Here is an 18,409-nt window from a genome sequence, read left to right on the forward strand (position 1 = left end):
TTCTGCTTTCTGCTGAGCAGTCTACCACTTGCTTTCCTCAAAATAAAGAGAAGGCTCTGCCTTCAGCACAGTCTCCTGGTCTGCAAAGAGCTGAATATCAAAGGGCCTTGTCCTAAGCGCTGCCTATTTAAAAAGCATCTGCTCAGCAGCCATCATTGGTGACTGATCGATGTCTGAGGGAAGGCAGAGCAGGGAAGAGAAGACTGTGATGCTGGTAGTTGTATATTTTCTGTTCTGAGCTGTAAAACTTGCTATTTAACACTGTTGCTGAACCAACTGAATCGTGACTCACATTTCATAATTTACACATCAGATTTTGTATATATTTCATAGTTGTATTTCAACAGAATTTTCTTCTGGAAAGTTGGGGAGGGAGCAGCACTCCCAATGTAGGGTTTTCTGGGGAGTCTAGATAAATTTACAATGATTTAGAGGGAAATGTACAGGCTTCCTAGAAATGTGTGGACTGTGTGGTGTGTGTCTGTGTCACAGAGGGAGAAAAATAAAAAAGAGAGAAAATTAAAAAGAAAACTAAAACCAAGGCTTTAGCAATTATATCAGAAAAATTAGAGGCAAATGACAAATAAGCTCAGAAGAAAATGAACTTTGTGCTAAAGAAAAATATTTAGGAAACCATCCTGTTCTATAGCTACTTCCAGATTTTATTCTTGCTATCCTGAGGCTACAAAGGAATCAATGAGTTTCTTTTGTCTGAACACCTACTGTGTACCAACTGGGCCTTAAGAGCTGAGCCTGGAATTCATGCCCTTAGAGAGATTTGAGCATTAGTTGGAGAAGGCAAAACTAACCCCCTCAAGCAAGCGCGGAGCAGTGAAGTGCTTGGCCCTGACTGTAAACACTCTAGACCTGGGAAAGGAGGGAAGAATGTGGGCTGGGGCAGCTGGGCAGGCTTTATGGTGGAGAATGGGGATGGGAACAGAATTCTGGGCAGAGCAGTAGCATGGACAAACGCACAAAAATAAAGATGAGTCGGGGGAAAAGGTTCACTCTTTTTTTTTTTTTTTGTCTTTTTGCCATTTCTTGGGCCGCTCCCGCAGCATATGGAGATTCCCAGGCTAGGGGTCTAATCGGAGCTGTAGCCACCGGCCTACGCCAGAGCCACAGCAACGCGGGATCCGAGCCGCGTCTGCAACCTACACCACAGCTCACGACAACGCTGGATCGTTAACCCACTGAGCAAGGGCAGGGATAAAAAACCCGCAACCTCATGGTTCCTAGTCGGATTCGTTAACCACTGCGCCATGACGGGAACTCCAAGGCTCACTCTTTTGTTTAATCATTTATGAATTCAACAAACACTGAGTATCTCCAATGTATAAAATACTTTTCTTGGCCCTGGGGACATGTTGTGAGCAAAACTGACTTGGCTTTTGCCTTCATGGAATTTCTGGTCATCAGAAAAAAAGGTGAAGATTAATTAATCATTCAAATGAAAGTTGTATTTCTTGTGACCAAGAAATATTGTGTTTCCTTGCCAGGGGGGAGAGTGATGAGAATGGGCTGGGTGAAAGTGGAAGGTGCTACTTGTGAGGGATACGGAGGAACAAGGAAGTGAAGGTGGGCAGCGTTGGGCAACGTGGAGGCAGGGATCAGACTCCATTGGGCTTGAAGGCCAGGGACTTGAATGTTATTTGGAGGCACTGGAAAGCCACAGAAGCGGGGGAGTGACATGGTCTTTACCAGTGCTGCTCACACTTGAATTATATGTGCCAATCACCTGGAAGCCTTGTTAGAAACCAGTTTCTAGCCCAGGGGCTTTTTAGAGCAGAAAAAATATTCTGTATGATACTGTAATGGGGATACATGTCATTATACATTTGTCATTTATACATTAAAACCCATAGAACATACAGTGCCAAGAGCAGCCTCTAATGTAAACTGTGGACTTTAGGTGATGAAGTGTCAGTGTAGGTTTATCAATTGTCAGAAACATACCACTCTGGTGCGGGATATTGCTGGGGAGGAGGCTGTGCACATGGAAGGGAGGAGGCATGCAGGTATTCTGTACTTCACATTTGTTTTGCTGTGAAGCTAAAACTGCTCTAAAAAAAATAAGTCTCATATATATATGCAGGTGGGTCTGGGGAGGGTCTGGAGAGGGGCCTAAGGGCCCCGAGTGATGCTAATGTCCATAGTGGTAAGGCTCTAAATAACATTTTTTTTAAAATGCTGAAGCATGAAGAGTAGCTTGCAGGGCAGCCAGAGTGATTGTGCCAAAACTATCAGGAGGCTATTTCAGTAGCATGCAGTACTTGATGATAGCTTTGATGAAAAGAATGGAGTTGGGGGGAGATGGATGGGTGGGAGAGTGTGTATGATGTGGGCCTAGAGAGGATTTGCCAGATCAGACTGCAGATGTGAACTGTGCATGGTCTGTGCGAGATAAGGTCAGGGGCTGGGGACTCACACTGTGGAGTAAGGTCATGGAGGATTTTGTTGGAGAGCAGGGGATTTACACACTACCCCTCCTCTCCTCCCTTGCATAGGGAAGCTGCACTTCCACCTGTCCCCAGCCACTGCTGCCCAGGATAGAAGACTTCTCTTTCCGGCACAGGGAAGACTTGTTGGTCTTCTCTCCACTTCTAATTTTGTCTTAGAAACAGAAACCCTGGACCCATGTGCTCCAGAAACTGATGGCTGTCAGGCTGAGGGTCTGACATAGGTAACTTTTCCTCAGAGGTGGGGTCCTTTCAGGGAGACATGGTTCTAAAGGGAGGGGAGTGGCCTTTGATAGGAGTAGGTAAAGAAAGGATACAGGAAAGATGTTGGCCTGTGAGTCTGTGGCATGAAGAACATGGAGCTAGAGGAAAAGAGTGCCCTCAGAGAGCCGCTGTAAACACAGCCTCTTCCCCACTGTCATGTTCTGTCTGAATGCTGCTGGCCTGGGCGTTCCAAAAGCCGCTGTTCTTGCTCCGACTACTGTGATATCAGCTGTTCAAGTCCTCGAGCATTTTAAACATAAATTGTTTAGAGAGACACACAAAAGTAAGGATTAGATTTATAGAGTATATAGGCTGGGTCCATGGGGAAGAGAAAGTTGGGAGCAATGTAAAAATCAGGTGACAAGTCTTAAATAAGTCAGCTACTGGAGAGCACAAACCTCTACCTCCTTGAGTCCAGGGCCCACACAAACCCTGTGGATGCTGTTCACTTAATCAAAAGCACATAGAAGGATCCAAAAAGGTCACTTCCATTGTGTTAAAGGTCACACAGACCCTTAGCAGTAAATATTCAGGCCGTGGGATTATAGATGAATTTTAGGTTTTTCTGTATTCTTCATTCTAAATTTAGTATGCGTTTCTTTTAGAATCAGGAAAAACCTTTGTTTAAAAAGCATGCCTAAGTCCTCAGTGAGATAACTTACATCACAGCACACAGTCATATGAGCTGCTGAGTATCCCTGATTCTTTTTTATGAGAAGTGGTGGTGCTGCCCTGCTGGCCTCTGCTGAGGTTCAGCTCTGTGGGGGCAGGGGAGGGTTGCTGTGGCCAGGCCACTGTGTTCACATTGCCTCCTCCAGTTTGCAGGGGCTAGGGGAGACTCTACAGTTGTTGGCAAAAGCCCCCTCTCCTGGGGGGTGGTTATTGGGGGGGGAGTTGAAGTGGTCAGGGCAGGAAGCTGGCAAAGGGGTCAGGAAAGTCAGGGGCTGGGGACTTACACTGTGAGGTGTGCCCAGAGTGTTGTGCGGGTGGGGCAGCTTGCACATACGCATGAGAGATGAGCAGGGTCGCCTTCGTTTCTGCCCGTGTAAAAAATCTGCATAGCATTTTACCATAAACAAAACGCTACATCTGGGTGTCATATAATCCCATAGTAATTATGCGGGATAAATCAGAGAGATAGTTTTATGCCCATTTGGCAGAAATGATACCTGAGGCTCAAGGACGTTAATCAACTTGTTAAAGGTTTTGATTCTAATACACAGCAGGTGGAATCAGATCTCATCTCCTAAGGCCTAGTCAGGAAATCAACAAATATTTACGGAGCACCTACTACGGGCCAGGGCCTATTGTAGGTTCTGCAGGTGTGGCAACAAACAAAACAGATAAGGCTCTTTTCTCATGGCCCCCAAAGTGACTACAACAGATATATGGCAGCTGGAGACAAGCTTGAAGAGAAATAAATCAGGGCAAGGGACTAACAAATGGCAGGATGGATGAGGTCAGGGAGGATGGTACTGGTTAGGGAGAGTCAGAGAAGGCTTTACCACAAAGGGACACCTTCTCTGAAGAAGCAAGAGATGTGGCTGGGTGGATGTCTGGGGTAGAGGATGGTCCCTGTTGTGGGCCTGGTACCATGTAAGGTTTTACCTGTATTCCCTCGTAGAAACCTCAGCCCACTTTGTTAGCTAGGTGCTAGGCCCGACTGTAAAAGGGCAAAGCAAACTATTGAGGCATTAACGCTGAGACCTGATGTTCCCGTCCAGAACCACTGAAGTAAACAAAACTGTTTTCTTGTAACTGCATGTAGCAGAGTCCCTGAGCATGGAAGCCAGGTCCTAGCGGGAATTGCCCAGAAGATTTTTGGTTCCTCTTTTCAGTCTGGTTCTTCCTCAGCACCAGCTTTTGGTGAGGGGATCTCACATAGGAACATTGAAGAGTCCATTGATGGTTTGCTGTTGACCTTTAGAGAAACACCCACGCTTCTCAGCTGGCTGGACAAAAACTCCTTGAGAACCATCATTGAAATTAACTCACTTTCAATTAAGATTTCTTTTTGCTAATATTATCACATGTCAAAATCAGTTAGAAATTCTGGATTCTTTTTGAGTGAGAACAAAGAGAGCATAGGGAAGACCCTGTTATTTAGGACTGCAGATGAGTAATCTGCTTTCTGCCATGGGTCTGTCTGGCCTATAGCAAGAGCAGCATTCTACATGTCTGACATAACCCTTGAGTGACGTGAAAGTGACCAGAGGATATGAGTCAAAGGAGGAAGAGAGAGGAAGGGAAACTCTTATGGAAGACCTGCCATGTAGTAAGGACTTTCCATTGATATCATTTAATTTGAATGTAATTTTATAATGATCCTGAGAGGCAGGCATTGTACTGCTTTTACAGATGAGGAAACAGGTTAATTGGTAAGTGGCTGAGCTGGGATGAGAACCCAAGTCAATAGGAATCCATAGTCCATTCACCTTCTGCATATATATCATTCTGCTTTCATTGTCTCACTCTTTTTTTTTTAAGAGCTGCAGGTGTGGCACATGGAAATTCCCAGGCCATGGGTCAAACTGGAGCTACAGCTGCCAGCCTACACCATAATCACAGCAATGCCAGATCTGAGCCATGTCTGTGACCTACACCCCAGCTCAGGGCAGTGCCAGGTCCTTAACCCACTGAGCAGGGCCAGGGATTGAACCTGAGTCCTCATGGATACTAGTTAGGTTCATTTCTGTTGAGCCAGGATAGGAACTCCTCATTTCTCTTTTTATCTTTTTTTTTTTTTTTTTTTTTTTGCCTTTTTGCCATTTCTAGGGCTGCTTCCGTGGCACATGAAGGTTCCCAGGCTGGGGTGTAATCAGAGCTGTAGCCGCTGGCCTATGCCAAAGCCACAGCAACTCGGTATCTGAGTCACGTCTCCAACCTACACCACAGCTCACGGCAATGCCGGATCCTTAACCCACTGAGCAAGGCCAGGGATCGAACCTGCAACCTCATGGTTCCTAGCTGGATTCGTTACCCACTGAGCCACGATGGGAACTCTGTCACTTCTCTTTTTAAAGGGAATTTGTTAGCTATTGTATGCTTCCCTCAAGTATATCTTTTCATTTATTTCCCCCTTTTCAGTTTTCAGTTATATTCCCTAAATCTAGGCTGGCAACATTCAGCACAACTGCAGAAAGAAGCACCTTAGATCACTCTGAGTACTTCACACTGCTGTGAAAATACCCACCATCACAAAACTCTCTTCCTAAATGGTGTGGTGGGGCCACATCCAGTTTGAAGGAGGCTGGAAGAGGGGCTGGTGAGATGGAGAGATTTTAGTGTCTGTGATCCTGCTGTCCAAGGAGAGGGCCTGAAAATGAGATCCCTATCCTAGTGAGACATGGGCCTCTCCAGGGGTTCTGTAGGGGGGCTCTGGAGGATCCAGAAGGGAAGATGCAGCATGGCAGCACTGGGGAGTGTGGAGGGTGGCCAGCAGTGAAAATGCTTGGGCTTTAGAGAGACTCTGCTTTTAGGTCAAGCAAAGCATAGGAAAAATTACCATGCCTTCTAAACCCAAAAATCAGAAAGAAAAAGAAAAAAAAAGTCTGACAGAGACTTTGGTGCTGCTGAGGAGTGCTTAGGAGCTAATAAAGAGATGGAGTTTGGAGGCTGAAATGTTAATATTTCTGCTATATGCTGATAGGAAGTGGGCAAATGTTTTAAATAAGGAGCATCTAGCAAAACTAGGTTGTAGGGTAACCTGTTGCATGGATTGCAGATAGCCAAGAGAGCTGAAGACAGGATAGCCATCCATTTAGGACAGCTAGCGAGAGAAGGAATGGTCCAGAGGGATAACTTGGGCCCTGTCAGCTGAGAATTGAGGAGAGTTATTTCAGCCTGGTGTCATGGGATCAAGCCAGGCTTGGAAGGAAAAGGATTGTTTCTCAAAGCAAAAGAATTCAGTGATGGGACCCAAATAGGGGCAGGCAGTGCTGGCTTACTTATCCTAGAACTTACTTATCCTAGTTTGGGGCCTAGAACTGGGGAAACTAGTAAACAAGGAGAGTGGCCCCAAAAATTCTCTGTAAAACTGGGACAGTTTCTTTTCCTGGGTGTAATTTCCTCATCTATAAAATAAGGCCACCGAAATGAATGGTCAAGGAAATTCCTGCAAATTTTCACATTCCTTAACTCTGACTTCCCTATCCCAGTGGGACTGAGAGCATCATCAAACCCATAATTGGTACTCATATACTAGGACTAAAGTCCTTCTTTGGGGACTAGTGTGTCTACTCCCTTATTGTCCATGGACAGATAAACGGAATATCAGTCATTATCGTCATTATCACTCCTTAAGAAGGAAAGAAATTCTGACACATGCAAAACAAGGAGGAACCTTGAGGGCATTATGCCGAGTGGAATAAGCCAGTCACAAAAAGACAAATATTGCATGATTCCACTTATATTTGGTATTCAAAACAGTAAAATTTGTAGAAAGAGGAAGTCGAGTGGTAGTTACTAGAGGCTGGAGCGGGGGGAAAGGGGAATTGTCTAATGCATACAGAGTTGCAGATTCACAAGATGGAAAAGTTCTGGAGCTCTGTTGCACAACAAATGTAAATATACTTGCCCTACTGAGCTGTACGTTTAAAAAGGGTTAAGATGGTAAAGTTTATGTTTTCTAACTACAGTTTTTTAAATGGAAGGAAAAAGCACTGGGGATTAAAAAACCTGAACACTCTGATCCTGCTTAGTTACTAGATATAAAACTCCAAATTATGTTACTGCCAAATCTGAGTTCCTGCTTGTGCAGGCATCTATATTTAATAGGTTTAAAATTTTGTTCTGTTTGCCTCTCCATAGGCATCGTTCAGGTGACCAAAACAGTGAAAGAAATAGCAGTGCTATCCTGTGATTACAACATATCCACTGAAGAACTGACTGGAGTCCGAATATACTGGCAAAAGGATAATGAAATGGTGCTGGCTGTCATGTCTGGAAAAGTGAAGGTGTGGCCCAAGTATGAGAACCGCACCTTCACTGACGTCACCAATAACCTCTGCATTGTGATCCTGGCTCTGCGCCTGTCAGACAATGGCACCTACACCTGTGTTGTTCAGAAGCGGGAGAGAGGGTCTTACAAGCTGGAGCACCTGACTTCGGTGAAGTTAATGGTCAAAGGTCAGTGGGACTTTCTGATTTATAATAAGCTGGCAGAATCTTGATGCCCTTAAGGATATACTCATATTGATTTAAGCAGGAATTTTACCAAAGAGGATTGTATCTCATTTCATTTCCTAGGGTTGAGTCTCTAGTTTTATTATAAACACTGTTTTCTCAGGATGTCCAGGAAATATCCATTAGTTGCATTTCTTGCAGTTTGAAAATTCAAGTTGATGAAAATTCAGTCATCTTGGGGCACTAAAATGATCTGAAGTGCCTTCTGAATCATAAAGTGACACATTTGGTTTGATGTAGCTGTACTATTAACTGTACTTGATCCAGTAATATTTTCTTGTTAAGTATGTTGGAAGGCATAAGAGCAATGCAGGCATAAATATTTTTCAAATAGTATTTGAATGGTTATTACTATGGCCTTTGTACTATTATATTTATTACATATTTGAAGCTCTCATCTAATGGTCATTCCCACAAAGTTAGATGTTGGAGAACTGTGATGGGCAGGGTAGGAAGAAGGCTTGACTTAATCACAGGTGATACTTCTACAGAATACTGATATAGCCTAAGCCCTTGTTGAGAAATGGCTGCCCTGGGTCATTCCCTCATACCTGGAATTTAAACACATTTCTTTTTCTTCTTGGGCACTTAAAGCCTTTAGTGGAAACCAATCCTTTTAACAAAAGATAATAAACCTTAATAACAGTTAACTTAAGTGGATCCTTAGTGAATTCGTCATTGTTTTTCCCTGCTTTGGTCTTCAGCTATGTTGAGTCTTTAGCTGTAACATCCAGATCATACCCAAAATTTAGGTGGTAAGCCAAAGCTACATGGAATTATCTTAAACTTCACTCTGTGTGTTCCCTACCCGTGGAGAGAGCAGATGATTATGTGGTGGTGGGATGTGAGGGGCTCTGAGAAGCCTGCCTTCTCCAAAATTCTGAACAGCATCCATTCCAAGAATCCTCTCCTAGTTTCAGCATTTCTCCCCTACAGGATTTCTTGTGAGAGATGAAAATGTGTTTCCTAGGGGAGATGGCACCACAGACATATTAGCCTGTATTAGTTAAATACGTTAGATAGGTAGTCCCCCAACAGCATATCCAGGGAGAAGTAGACTCAGGACATGGACATTTTGATAGAAATATAAAAAAGAAAATTGAAGAGGGAGAAGAGGCAGAGTTTCAGGGAGGGGAGGCCCTAGTAGCAGATTATAGAGGGAGACCAAGGACAGCTAAAGGGGCTACATGGGAGTACTGAGGCCCTCAAAAAGTGGGGTGGGGCACCAAAATCAGGTAAGGGAAGACAAAAAGGGCAACTTTGCTTGCTTAACTAGATCCAGAACCAATTCTGGTTTTTCCAATTAGAATAGCACTTCCCAAATGATAGGGTGCCTATGACTTGTGGATCTTGTTAAAGTGCAAATTCAAATTCTAACAAGCTCCCTGGTGATGCCTGCTACTGCTGAGGATCTTAGTTTGAGAAACAGTCTCTCATTTGGCCAAAGTGATCAATTGTCCGATTCTGCTAAGGGTGGAGGGGTTTCCACAAACATGAGGTTTTCAATGCTAACATGGGAAAGTCTCAGGCTAAATGGGCTAGATGGGTTTCTCTACATCTGCCTAAGACTGCTAAGTGATATTATAGCAGCATAACATCAATGGAAGAAAACCTCCATGAAGCAGCACATTTGAGAAACTAGCTACACTAGTTAACAGATTAACTAGGTTAGAAGATTTTTACCTGTGTGAAACATGTGTACCCTTTCATATCCTAATAAGATATTCTTAACCTACCCATTAACAGTGGTGAAAATTCGAGTTCATTGATTAAAATGAAATACAAAGGAGTGATTCTTTGATGGTTCACAGACTTGCAAGGGCTTAGGAGCTGATACTGTAAGCAGATCACCTTATAGAAGGGATATGAGACAGAGCTTAAGCGGTTCTAAGCCCAGCCAGACCTTGAAAATATTTTTAGTACAATCCCTGGTATTAGTGGCATTCTTTTTTTGTTTGATTTTTGCTCTCTTTTTGGCCGTGTATTTATGGAAATACCAGTGATAAAACCCATGCCCTTGCAGGGGCTTGAATCACTGCAGAGAAATCCTCAATCCTGCTGTGCCACAGTAGGAACTCCCAAATTTATTTTTATTTTTTAAATTAATGTTTTATGGCTGCACTCGTGGCATATGGAAGTTCCCGGAGCAGGGATCGAATCTGAGCCGCAGTTGTGACCTATGTCACAGCTGCGGCAACATAGGATCCTTTAACCCACTGTGCTGGGTTGGGGATTGAACCCTGTGCCTCCACAGTGACAGGAGTCTCGGAAGTCGGATTCTTAACCCATTGCACCACAGTGGGGACTCCATTAGTGGCATTCATGTGATTAAATGTTTCTTGGAAAAGTGGAGCACAGAAATGAACATGAATCATAATTAGGATATGAGTTCCTTGGGTTTGTTATTCCAAGTTATGACTTACTGATGTTGTAAGAAACAAAGAATATTCTTTTTTTTTTTTTTTCTTTTTAGGTCCGTACCCACTGCATATGGAAATTCCCAGGCTAGGGGTTGAATCGAAGCTGCAGCTGCTGGCCTAAGCCACATCCACAGCAATGCCAGATCTGAGCCACACAGCAGCTTGCAGCAACACTGGATCCTTAACACACTGAGTGAGGCCAGAGATCAAACCCACATCCTCATGGATACTAGTCAGGTTCTTAACCCACTGAGCCACAACAGGAACTCCAACAAAGTGAATATTTTTGATGTCAGCTGCAAGTATAATGATTTGATCTTATAGGATAAATTAAAGGAGTAGGAAATAATAATGTCAACTAAAAATGTCAAGGAAAATGTCAAACTTAATTTAGGAACAAGGTTGATTCAAAAAAGAAAGGTGACTCTATCCCCAACCAAATCCAGGTTTTTCCTTTTCTTGGCAGTTATCACTTGCCCTAACTTCTCCTATCACAATTACTCATGCTGCCACCAGGCAGTCCCGGAAGCTTTCACCTAAAAACTTGATTTAAATGAGGGAACTCATCTAAGGGAGGACAAATTTAAGACCCACATGAGTCTATTAACTAACGTCCTGTGTGTCAGGCTCTGTTCTATGTGATTTATATTAATGATGTCATGTAATTCTTAGAATGTTGGGAGGCAGGTATTATTATCCTCATCTTACAGATGAGCAAACTAAAACTGAAAGTCGTTAAGTAATTGGTCCAGGATTAAAAGGTAAAACTGGTTTTAAAACCTGCCCTTGATGACCACTATGCCATACTACTCCTCTCTGTGAGACTCTGAATTCTGGAAACTAACTATATGAGAGGAAGTATGGGAGGAACTGGTTCTCCACATTCATGCTAAGAAGTAAAAATTCTTTAAGCCTAACAATAAGTAAGGAAGCAGTGAGGGGAGTGGTTTCCTGTGTTCTCTGCAGTCATTTCATCATGCTTTGCTTGGGGTATCTTATTGGGGGTCAAATACACAAGTGAAAGAGTGCCTCAAATACCCTGGAGGAAGATCAGGAAGGCCTCCCTGTCCTCGTAAGGCACATCAGAATAGCAAGGGAATCAGTAAAGTACAGTGGTTGAGATTACAGGCTCAATAATATACAATTTGGACAGAAGTGCATATGGTTTATATGATTAAAGACTACTTTGGAAAAAGCACAGTAATGCTAAATAAACTTTAGTGTTACCTCAGGTTCAAGAAGTAGGGAGATGGCAAAATTAAGACCGCACAAGTAGATTTACCTAAGTTACTGTCAATGTTCTGGTTCTCAAGTTGGAGGGTGGGTTCCCAAGTGTTTAGCATAGTATGAATTAATAAACGAATACATAAAATAGAGCAGATATTCCTCAGGTATTAGGAAGGATGGAAAGAAAAAAGTAAAAGAAAGGAAGGAAACGGAAAGGAAAAGGCAGGGAAGGGAAGGCTCTGGTATCAGAAAAACTTGAATTCAAGTTCTGTCACTTATTGGTTGTGATTTCTCCAGACCTCAATTTGATTTTTTATAAAATGGACATCGTATGAGGTTAAATCATATGAAATTACTGATATTTGACCTCTTTTGATCTACGGCCTCTAGGTTGTTGTAAAGATGAAATGAGATAATGTCCTAACAAACTTTAAGAGCTCAATAAATGTCTATTATTTTTTTCTTCACCTCTTACAAATGCAAATACTATGTCAATATTTATTCACATGAACCCACTTCTTCCTTTAATAAGTGCCCTCCTACCTCCATCAAAAGTGATGGAGAATTACTAAGTGAAATGAAAGAGAAAAACAAATACATGACAGCACTTATATGTAGAATCTAAAACATGTAGAGAACAGACTTGTGGCTGCCAAGGGGGAGGGGATTGGGAGTTTGGGGTTAGCAGATACAAGCTATTATATATAGAATGGATAAACAACACAGTCCAACTTATAGCATAGGAAACTATATTTTTGGATTATATGTAACTGTTAATGAATTATGGGAAGTTGCAAATTATATTTTATGATTATTAAAGCTTGGTATTAAAAATATGAACACACACTGACAAATATGTAATGATATGTACTTATATCCTTGTTCTTTCTTCAGCTGACTTCCCTGTGCCTAGTATTACTGCCCTTGGAAATCCATCTCCTAACATCAAAAGGATAAGGTGCTCAACCTCTGGAGGTTTTCCAGAGCCTCACCTCTCCTGGTTGGAAAATGGAGAAGAATTAAATGCTACCAACACGACGCTTTCCCAAGATCCTGAAACTGAGCTCTACATGATTAGCAGTGAACTGGATTTCAATGTGACAGGCAACCACAGCTTCATGTGTCTTGTCAAGTATGGAGGCTTAACAGTGTCACAGACCTTCAACTGGCAAAAATGTAAGTGATGTTATCCCAAGGAGTTTCTGGTGTGGAGAAACTAAAAAGAAAATTACTCAGCCAGATACATTTCAGAACTGTGTATATCAACTCAGTACTTTCTGCAGTATTTTTAGACATGCAAATAAAATGATAATACAGTGTTACTGTGACTTATTAAGGTCACGGTACAAGGTTCAACATAATGTTACTAGACGAATTTCCTTTGATGAATATTCTAAAATTTAGACATTCAGGGAGTTCCAGATCCTTAACCCAGGTGCAGTGGGTTAAGGATCTGGTGTCACTGCTATACAGCTTGGGTTGCTGCTTTGGCGCGGGTTCGATTCCTGCCTCAGGAATTTACACATGCTGTGGGCACATCCAAATAAATATTAGCCATCAAATCATCTTAGGAAGTTGTAACAATATTGTTATTGAAAGCACTAAAATTTGTCCTTTAGACTTGCTCTCTGGTCCTTGGCACTTTCATTTTGGGGGCCCTCTCCCCGTTGTCCCATGATGTCAAAACATTGTCTTTTGTGGGTGAATGTGCCTTTTAAGAACTACTGGCCCGTTCAGAAACAAGACAAGTAAAGAAGGTAAACAACAAACTACTTGAAGACAATGCCTAAAAAAAGTGGTAATTTTTGACCAAATACCATGACTAAATATTTTACCCCACATATAGTAAACTTATAGAATTTTCTTTGCCCAAGAGGTAAAATCATCTGAAAATGAAAAAAGTTGGGCTTATATGAATTTATGCATATTAAGGAGTTCCCACTGTGGCACAGCAGAAACAAATCCAACTAGTAACCATGAGGTTGCAGGTTTGATCCCTGGCCTTGCTCCATGGTTAAGGATCTGGCGTTGCCGTGAGCTGTGGGGTAGGTTGGCAGCTGTAGCTCTGTTTCAACCCCTAGCATAGGAACCTTCATATACCACGGGTACAGCCCTAAAATAAATAAATAAATAAATAAATAAATAAATTTATGCATATTAAACTTGTAATGGGTTATTAGAGAAGAACTCAGTTACTTGAAATACATTTTTTTCTAACTTGTTCAGCTGATTATATACGGAAGACCACCAGGCCTCTCCCTTCCCCCCAGCCCCACTTATAAATATATACTTTGTGGCTGCATAGTAAAAAAAATAAAATCGAGTGTAATATGTTATGTATTGCATATTTTACATTTTCCTCTTGGCTTGTAGTAGAGGCCTAGTAGTTCATCCTAGTGAATGATTTACTCTAGATTTTTTCATCTTGAGTGGATTCTTTATTTTTCTCAGTAGGTAGATAAAATTTGAGGGAAAATAAGTTCAAATATAAACCAAATTTTGACATGATTTTATTAACAGTCCAAACTCATCTTTTAATGTATTCTAAAAATCTTATAAAAATGAAGTTTGAGGGAGTTCCTGTTATGGCTAAGTGGGTTACGAACCTGACTAGTATCCATGAGGATGCAGGTTCTATCCCTGGCCTCACTCGGTGAGTTAAGGATCCGGTGTTGCCGTGAGCTGCTGTGTAGGTCGCAGATGTGGCTCAGATGCTGTGTTGTTATGGCTATGGTGGAGGCTGGCAGCTGCAGCTCCAATTCGACCCCTAGCCTGGAAACTTCCATATGCCATAGGAATGGCCCTAAAAAAATTGAAGTTTGAATCATATAGTAAAGATAGTTTTATTGATTCAACATTGTCACTTTATTGATATATCATTATTTAACCAATTTTCTACTTACCATAAGGTAGAGAGTAGTATACACAATAGTAAGAACAGCTTTAATTATATTTTATTTTAGACATTATTTATATTTGGAATATGAATACATATGATATTCTAGGAAAAGGGTTGACAAAAATTTTCAGGAAGGGCCAGATAATAAAGACCTTGGTCTTTACAGGTCATATGATCTCTGGAAACAACTCAGTTCTGCTGTTACAGCATGAAAGAAGCCATAGACAAGACACAAATGAAGTTACATGTGTTCCAACAAAACGTTATTTAAAAAATGGGTAGTAGACCAGGTTTACTGTGCACTATGGTTTGTTAACTTATAGGAAACAGAATGTGGTCTTTTAAATAAAAGAATGAAGCTAGTATTTAGGGATGATTTAGACTGCCCAGCTTTATTGTCTTTTACCTATTATGCCTTCTCTCAATTTTTACTTCATGATAAGAATAAACAGTATCCCTTTTCAGTATAATTCAAATATTACCTCTTTGCCCTATTTGGTCTATATTCACAATGACTAATGGAGATGATCAATAGTATGTGTTTAATCATTCCTTCTTTCATTCAGTCTTTCATTAAGTAGATATCACATACCAAGCATCTTGGTAGGTGCTATATGGTTAAAGAGCTTTAAATACTTCAAGTCTCATTAATAGGACTATAGGTGTCATTTAGAGTCAAAAGCAAATAATGCATTTGTGGGAGGCCAAGGGCTGACTGCATAAGCAAATGTAAATTAGGTGTATAGTTCATAGAAATGTTGTAAGTCAATGTGAGTAAAGCTTTACTGTATATAAATACCTACTCTTTTTTTTTTTTTTTGTCTTTTTGCTATTTCTTGGGCCGCTCCCGCGGCATATGGAGGTTCCCAGGCTAGGGGTCCAATCGGAGCTGTAGCCACCGGCCTACGCCAGAGCCACAGCAACGCGGGATCCGAGCCGCGTCTGCAACCTACACCACAGCTCACAGCAACGCCGGGATCGTTAACCCACTGAGCAAGGGCAGGGACCAAACCCGCAACCTCATGGTTCCTAGTCGGATTCGTTAACCACTGCGCCACGACGGGAACTCCTAAATACCTACTCTTAACCCCAAATTTATTAATTAAATATCGGGTCTATGGTTCTTTTAGCCTAGACCTACCCAATTTGTTAACCCTTGATGTACTGGAAGGTGTGTGTGTGTGTGTGTGTGTGTGTGTGTGTGTGGAGAAGGGATGAATCAGGGAGTCCTACTCAGGCTAAAGAGCTAGATGTGCACATATGGCTGTCCTGTGGTACATTACTAGGTTCCTAATTGGCATTATAACAGAGTGTGGTTCCTCCTTCTTTCCCCTAAACACATACCTTCTTTCTAGGCTGATTGAGGCTTGAGGATGGATGAGGACTGGCCTCTGAGAGGAAGTCAGGAGTTGGAACCTGTGAAACGTCTATACTCCCAGGATAATAGCAAGAGCTTCTTTGTTATTTTGGGTGTCATTCTGGTCTGCAAAGGCCAACCCTGGTAATCACTTGATGTCCCCATGCAATCTGGTATTTTAGAGAATATTAAAAAACAACTTTCCCTAGTCACCAAGCAGTAGGTGTTCTATGGTCAAATGTGCGTTTTTATAATAATTACTGTGGCAGAATGTGGAAGAATTATCAGAGCCTAGAAAACCAGAGGCAAAGAGCCTAGTATGGAGGCTACCAGGTGGGAGTTAAGAAAAACCTTAACTAAGGCAGTTGCCACAAGAGATCTGGAGAAAAGGAATTGGTTGCAGAGATATTCTCAATATAGAACAGAGAGCCAGTGGGAGATACTGGGCAGCAAGAACAAAGGGAAGCCTTCACTTTAATTTGGGTCACTGATGGTGCTGCCATTCACTGAAATGGGAGAATACAAATAGGAGATATGCTTTGGAAAGAATACACATACTGAGTTCAATTTTAATCAAGTGGAGATGCTGGGATCCAACCATCTAGTTGGCAGCTAAAAATACTAATTTGGAGCTCAGAAATGAGATCAGAAATATGATAAACAGATTTAGAAATTAGCTGTTGTTTCCAACCTTGGGTGTAAATGAGATCACCATGATTACCAGGGCCATTGAGAGGATAATGAGACCATGGACAGAACCATGGGAGACGATATTTAAAGAACAAGAAGAGAAACAAAGGCCTACAAAAAAAAAAAAAAAAACTGAGTCAAAACAAACAGAAGAATTTGGTGTCATAGAAGTCCCAGGAGGAAAAGTGTCCACTGAGCCAAATGTTGATGAGAAGTCCAAAAAGCTAAAGACCAAAATTTATCCACAAGACTTGTAATGAGAAAAATGAGCAACAGTACTTTAGTAAATGTTCAATATGTACTTGTAAGTGATTCTCAAGAAATCGGAAGAGGATGAGCTGCCAACTTGCTAATTATTAGAGAAATGCAAAGCAAAACTACAATGAGATACCACCTCACTCCTGTCAGAATGGCTATTATTAATAAGTCTACAAATAACAAATGTTGGAGGGCGTGTGGAGACAAGGAAACGCTCCTACACTGTTGGTGGGAATGTCAACTGGTACAACCACTATGGAAAACAGTATGGACATTCCTCAGAAAACTAAATATAGAACTACCATATGACCCAGCAATCCCACTCCTGGGCATATATCCATATGAAACTATAATTCAAAAAGATACAGGCACCCTTATGTTCACAGCAGCACTATTCACAATAGTCAAGACATGGAAACAAACTAAACGTCCATAGGCAGATGAATGGATTAAGATATGATATATATATGAGTGGATTAAGATTGATATATAGATGGACATATATATGAATGGATTGATATTATATACATATATATATATCATACTCAGCCAAAAAAAAAAACAACCTTAAAAAACTACTCAACCATAAAAAAGAATGAAATAATGCCATTTGCAGCAACATGGATGCAACTAGATATTCTCATACTAACTGAAATTAAGTCAGAAAGAGTAAGACAAATACCATATGATATCACCTATATGTGGAATCTAAAATGTGGCACAAATGCATATATCTATGAAACAGAAATAGACTCACATAGACAACAGACTGTACTTGACAAGGGAGGAGGAGAGAGGGATATATTGAGAGTTTGGGGTTAGTAGATGCAAACTGTTACATACAGAATGGATAAACAGTAAGTCCCTACTGCATAGCACAAGGAACTATATTGAGTATCTTGGGATAAACCATAATGGAAAAGAATATAAGAAAGAATGTATAGGACTTCCTGTGTGGCTCACAACATAACTACTCGGCGTTGCTTCTACAGTGGCTGTGGCTCGACCCCTAGCCTGGGAACTTCCATATGCCACAGGTGCGGCCACTTGTTTAAAAAAAGAAAAGAAAAGAAAGACTGTATATATGTGTATAACTGAGTCACTTTGCTGTACAGCAGAAATTAACACAACATTGTAAATCAGTTATACTTCAAGAAAAAATTATTTTTAAAAAGTTGACCCCTCCCCCGCAAAAAAAAGAGGATGAGCTGCTAATATTCCTTTTGTGTCACTGCCTTTCTCCCAATGTTGTTGCTAACTGTTCCTCAAAGGGTTTGAAGAATAAATGGTGTTGCTGCTACTCCTGAGTAGGATTCTTCCAAAAGCTGTAGGCTGGATGGCAAAAAAATGTGTATCTGAAAATGAATGCAAAGTGGCTGCTGTAGCTTTAGGCAGCTACTATGAGGGTGTATGAGGTGTGTGTGTGTGTGTGTGTGTGTGTGTGTGTTTTAAGAAGACATCTTAAAAGGGAGAAGGAAAGACAGGCTGGAAGGAAAAATAAGGTTTATCTAGAACACAGCATCAACTATTACTAGTGATACATATTAATATCAGCTATAGAAACGAGATACAAAGACAACTTTTAAAGTATCTCCTGAGAATATTTTCTTTTATGTGAACTTAATGTAGTAAATGTAAAAATTCAAATTCT

General features: G+C 41.3%; 1 protein-coding gene across 5 annotated transcripts in view; it reads left to right on the plus strand.

Annotated features, from left to right (window-relative positions):
- The window catches only part of CD80 (CD80 molecule), a 33,527-nt gene that overhangs the window by 2,644 nt on the left and 12,474 nt on the right, over positions 1 to 18,409 (plus strand). For 4 of the 5 annotated variants that reach the window (XM_047791532.1, XM_047791523.1, XM_047791519.1 and 1 more), the window contains exons 3-4: positions 7,533 to 7,850; positions 12,449 to 12,730. In XM_047791532.1, the coding sequence (XP_047647488.1) occupies positions 7,533 to 7,850; positions 12,449 to 12,730 (600 nt within the window). Of the gene's footprint in view, positions 1 to 7,532; positions 7,851 to 12,448; positions 12,731 to 15,808; positions 16,023 to 18,409 lie in introns of those variants that run through there. The other variant, XM_047791541.1, reaches the window with a different exon arrangement.

This window comes from Phacochoerus africanus, chromosome 1 (assembly GCF_016906955.1).
Source record: "Phacochoerus africanus isolate WHEZ1 chromosome 1, ROS_Pafr_v1, whole genome shotgun sequence".
NCBI classification, from domain to species: Eukaryota; Metazoa; Chordata; class Mammalia; order Artiodactyla; family Suidae; genus Phacochoerus; species Phacochoerus africanus.